General features: G+C 41.8%; 1 protein-coding gene across 1 annotated transcript in view; it reads left to right on the plus strand.

Moving 5' to 3' along the window:
• The window catches only part of LOC108801355 (histone-lysine N-methyltransferase, H3 lysine-79 specific-like), a gene marked incomplete at its 3' end in the record, with an annotated part of 132,045 nt that overhangs the window by 57,525 nt on the left and 68,668 nt on the right, over positions 1-5,852 (plus strand). Inside the window, exon 8 of the mRNA XM_018573282.1 lies at positions 3,008-3,236. Coding sequence (XP_018428784.1) covers positions 3,008-3,236 — 229 coding nt within the window. The remainder of the gene's footprint in view (positions 1-3,007; positions 3,237-5,852) is intronic.

Below are 5,852 nucleotides of genomic sequence, written 5' to 3' on the forward strand. Positions count from 1 at the left end.
CCGTGAACAGGGCCAACTGATCGGAAGCCGATTAATCGATTATTGAAAAAGTTGACAACTTTTTCAATAATCGATTATAATCGATTATGTCGATTAGTTGTTGCAGCCCTAGATCCATCATTCAGCCGAATCTCCGAACTGACAGAGCTCTGGCCGGAGTTGACGGGAGCAGCTCTGCGGTCTGCATCCGACAGAGATGCAGACCGTGTAGCTGCTCCCGCAAGTCAGGCACGCGGTCAATGACAGTGTGCCTGACTTGCCAGCTGGCTGCAGGCCACATAGTACCGGCTCGTGGGCCGGAGTTGGCCCGCAGGCAGGTACTTTGAGACCCCTGGTCTAAAATCTTTAGGAAAAGGTTGGCAATGGCATGTTTCTCTCAGGAGGGGATGGCCCTAAAAGTTAGGCACTGTAATTCAGTTTTTGCACAGGTGGTACTATTCATGTTAGACTTTTCCATGCTTCTTAATTGGTCTGCTATAATTGTTTGTCCATAAAAATTTCCTTTTTAAAAAAAAATGTTTTGTTATCTTGCCTTATCTTGCAACCGGTTCATCTGGATTAAACCTTTTAATATATTTTGTTTTCTTTTAGTTAGGCGCCTAATTGTACAACCCCAACAGCACTATATTGCCTTTAGTGTGTGTGTGTGTGTGCGCGTTTTAATTTTCCTGTTTTTACAACCATTTATTTGTATTGGTTTTGCAATTATGTAAACCTACTTTTGTAATTGGTTAGACTGCAGTTGCCATGTTAAAGTGAACTTTAGTTCAGCATCAAATATGTACTTATTACTTGATGTAGAATTAATTATGGTATTCAACCTGTAAACCTGTTTACAAGTGCTAGCTCAAAAGCATTTACTTAAGATACATGACTGCTGAATACTTGGATTTCTCAAAAATGTACGGTAAATATTCTTTCCAATTGGTCAGTTTGTATGTAGTCAGATTGTTTTTGGAAACATGCTAGCTTACCTTTTACAGCTGCTTGGATAGAACTTGATGTTCCACAGCTGCTACTATGCTTTTTGCTTATTCTCCAGAGCTGGCCTAAGGCTCCATTCACACATGAGCGGTTTCCCGCTATATGAATACGCACGGAACTGCGCTAAACATAACAATGCTTTGCAATGTGCGTTGTTCATACTTTTGCGGCAGCCGCATCCCACAAAATAATTCAAGCATGATTTTATGGGGGGATTCTGTACTTTCCGGCTATAGTAATAGCCGTAAACGCGCGGAATCCACGTGTATGTCGATGTTTGCGCGGTCTTGTTCCCCGCGGTTTTCCGGGAACAAACTGTTCTGGTCTGGACATGATCCGTACATGGTGTGAACAAACCTTAAGAGTTTAGCTGTCGGATAACCTTGTCCATTTACAGATTTTTTTCACAAGTTACATCAGCTGCCTCCCAGCAGACCTGAATCATCATATGAGAGAAATTCTGACTTAAGATTGCATGTCCATGCATAAACCTGTGGCTATAAGTGTTTGTTGCATGCTCAATGGCAGGACATGGCTGCACACTAGTAAATGCCAAACCGAAGTTGCACATCTATATAGGTACAGATGCACACCCGGGACGCAGACTTTCTACGTGGTGGGTGTACATTCTTGCCTGTATTGATTGCCACACATAGAGGAACGCAATTTTTTTTTTTTTTAAAGTTCAATAATGTGTCACCCTGTCGCATGCTTTCCCAATGGAAACTTCAAGTGATTGTGTCAAAGCACACTAAACAGGGATGTTTCACTCAGATCACAATCCGGAAGCTCATGCTGAGGTGTGATGTGCAGCTGCCTCCTCTGAAAACCTTCCCTAATCTTCTACTGCATATACTGCCTCTAGTACCCTCCCTGTGCTTCTCTCCTGCACATGCTGCCCACTGTCATACCCTATGATAAACAGTATGCTGCTATTCCTTAGGGCACTTCTCTTCTGAACACAGTGCCCAGCGTCATTCTGTCTACCATTCCACTACTGCACACATTGCCTGCCCTCGTGCCCTTCTCACTGCTATTTTATTTAGTGTTAACAGTGGCTGATTGCCCTACAATTAATGCTGTTGCTCTGACGTTCATGGTGATGTGTATCATGTGGCGAAATCTTCGTCTTTGCGCACAGATTTTTTTTCCCCACTTAATTGCCATCACATAGGGGGATAACGAGCCACCTATATGATTGCAAAAAGAATGCGACAGGTCCCCTTTATGAAGAAAAACAGGAACGTCACCAGCACACCTTGGTAATGTGTCCAAAAGTACGTCTTGACGCATATTGTCACATGTACAGCGCAATGTTTTGAGGCCATGCAGGGTCCCCTTTATGGAGACATCAGGGGTCTATTGGACCCCTGATGTCACCTATAAACCCCAAAGTAGCTGATGAATAATGCTTTGTCAGCTTCTTATCTGGTCTACAGCAGCTGGAGAAATAACACAAACTAGAAGTGATATAATAGACATCTTTTCCGTTTTCAGTGAAATCGGGGTCGATTAGTCATTGGAAGTGTGCTGATCTCCTCCTTCCAATCGAGGTACACAGACCCACTGTATCTGTCCCGGGCCTGCAGGGAGGGATAGCGAAGCCCAGAATAGCCAGCGGCGCATGGGAGGTGGGCACACAGTCGCCAGCACCTTACAACTCTAACTCTATAGCTGCCTGAGCCCATATAGGTGATAGCCAGTCACTGGCTCTAAAAAATTATGCCAAGATCACTACAACAGAATCTTAATTTTTGGGCAAAATGGCAGGTCCATTAAAAATGCAGAAATCTTATCCATTAACAGAGTGCAAGGTTGATGTCCTGTAAACCAGGATATTGATGTTTGTTTTCCTGTCCTCTCAAGTTGCTGTGTTTCAATGTGACTGGGGTAATTGAGACTTAATATTAACTTGCTTTCCTGAAGTCTTCCTGGACAGCATATACTGTTCACTTTTTGATCTATCGTTTATTTTTTGCATTTTGATGGAAAAGGACTAACACTGATTTTCTTTTTCCCTTAGTGGAAAGGCACCACTCATCCAATGAAATTAAACACCCGCCCGTCCACAGGTCTCCTCCGCCATATTTTGCAGCAGGTCTACAACCACTCTGTTACTGACCCAGAGAAGCTTAATAATTATGAGCCATTTTCTCCTGAAGTGTATGGCGAGACTTCTTTCGATTTGGTAGCTCAGATGATTGATGAAATAAAGATGACAGAGGACGATCTCTTTGTTGACTTGGGTAGTGGTAAGTTTTCGAGTTTATTGCAGTCTGCATAACCTCTAGTATTCCTGTTTACAAAGATGGTCTGGTCCCCTAACTTAAAACTTTAAGACCAACTTTACAACTATGCTGTGGTGTTTTTGTGTTCGTTTTTGTTTGGTAGTCTTTATTATTTTAGTTTGTTTACCAATTTGAAGTTTAGCATGTGCTAAATATTGCTGTTCCATTGTTTTAAATTATCTACTACTTAGATACTACTTATAAAGAAATGATGAAGGTCCTTCATGCAAGTGCTATATTTGAACTCTCCTTGCCTAAATAGTCAAGGGCTTTGTGTGTATTGGCTCAATACCAAGCCAGCTTAAAGCAATACAGAAAAGTGAAATGGAACAGGTGTCCTACAGTCTACCTTGATCTCGACAATAATGGATGATGAACTTCGGATGGCTGTCCTTTCCATTTAACCAAGCAAATCATCTCGCCTAGATGAACTTAAGATTCAATATTCTAATTTATTTATTTGCCTGGCTCCTGACTTAAAAAAAAAAAGCCCTTCAACTTGCTGTACCAATATTGTCACTTGATTCCTGTCTCACTGAGGGTACACACAGGTAATTCCTTTGTGAGGGAAAGCTATCTCCTCCTGTGCTAGCTACTGCCATATTTTATTCTTAAACAAGATTTAAAATTGTTCTCTAAAATTCTGGACAACTTCCTGCTTCCTAGTGTCAATTAGTATATATTCAATCGAGACTAAATAGGCTTTATTCCAGCCCATTAAGTTCACAATATTATCATGGTTCTTAACTTGGTCCACTTATCTAGACCCACCTCCAGTCTGGCGACTGACGCAGAAAAGGCTTTTGATCAGGTGAACTGGTGATTCATAATATCGGTCCTAAGACACACATGCTTTGGGAAGAATATGCTATGAACATCATGATCCACGCCCTTGGCCTCAGTCAAGGTTAATCTGTCTTCTCAGATCCCTTCACAATTTCCAGTGGTACTCATCAAAACTGCCTATTGTGGCCTCTCCTTTTTGTGCTCTTTTTGGGGCCTTTTCTTTGAAGGATTAGTGACAACATAAATGTCCATGGTCTACAGATCAGTAGTAGATATTATAAAATCGACCTACCTATTTCACTTACCAACACAGACATCTCCCTTCACAACTTTTTCAAAGAATTTGAGACTTATGAACTTGCCTACCTAAAAACTAACATCCAAAATCTAAAGCTATGGGAGTTGCAATGGCCACCCAACAAATTGATAAACTAAAAGATAACTTTATTATTTAAAGTTAAGACACTTTTGTCCTGAACTTCCCATCCCTTCTACAAAGTTAGGTTTATTCTCTTGAAACTTAATTCAGCTTGTTTTTCCTGGTCCTATCCCTCCCTCTTACCTGAAACAAGTTGAAATCTTTATTCAACTTTGTATGGGCACACTAACACCCCAAACTGAGCTGCCAAATTATCGCCTTGGCCAAGTCTTCTGGGGGCATAGATATACTGGAAATGACTAGATATCATACAGCTTGCCAACTAGTCAAACTACTGGATTGGTGTAGACCTGCTCAAGCAATGCAACTCCGCTGTATACTTAAATAGATTTACCCTTGTGCGCCTCTCGGATTCCCACACAATTGAATGCTCACCCCACCATAGGAACTTCACTCTCTGGAAAATGGCCTTCCATAGGCAACCCATCAGTAAGAAAACTGATGGTCTCTTGATCCTTGAGGTGCCACGTGGTTCCCAAGAAGGCTGCTGTGAGGTTACCAGCAAGCTACGTCGTGATAATGCCCACTGTCGGTACTGGTATCTGTATCATTGCATACCTAGTATAGATTGTTGTTGTAGGAATTACCTGAAATTGTACTGCACTTGTTGGCAATGCCAGACGATCTGCAATATGCATCTAATCTAATGTCAAACACCACTAGCTGTACAAATGCTTGTTATCTATACAGAATTCATGTTTTTCTTCATAGTCCTTTGAGGGAAACCATAATTCAGAAAACGTTGAGTTTTACTGTTGCCTACAAGATGTTGGGACATTGGCAAACAGAAAAGTTGTAAAGCCAGCCCCTGTATAACCTCTTCTTTACCCAGCATTCCTCAGATTTTTGCTAGAATCATAGGGTTTAGCACCTTTTTTTCAGCTATGCTAAAGTCTGTTTCATCTCTTCATTAAATATTTGATCTGTGACTTCATTTAATATTTCTACAACGCTGCTTGAGCTGGCCTCGATATATTGGCTATCTAGATTGGCATTTCCTCAGCACTAGCTTTGGAGGCTATACCTGGACTCTATGTGCGAGCCTAGCCTAGAATGTGACCTTTTGGCACTGGGGCTTTGCATTGCGATGTTAAGGTCGGGAGACTGTGATGGCCACTCCAAAACCTTCACCTTTTTCTGCTGTAACCACTGGAGGGTCAACAATGCCTTATGCTTAGGGTAATTGTCGTGCTGGAAAGTCCAAGAGCATCCCATGCGCAGCTTTCGTGCAGAAGAATGCAGTATTTTCTGATAACATGCTCCATTCAACTTGCCAAGAATTTTCACAAGATTCCCTCTGCCTTTTAAAACAATCACCCCCCCCCCCCCCCAAAAAAAAACAGCAGGGCCCACAC

The sequence above is a fragment of the Nanorana parkeri genome, unplaced genomic scaffold, assembly GCF_000935625.1.
Source record: "Nanorana parkeri isolate BGI_ZX_2015 unplaced genomic scaffold, ASM93562v1 scaffold2314, whole genome shotgun sequence".
Classification (NCBI taxonomy): Eukaryota; Metazoa; Chordata; class Amphibia; order Anura; family Dicroglossidae; genus Nanorana; species Nanorana parkeri.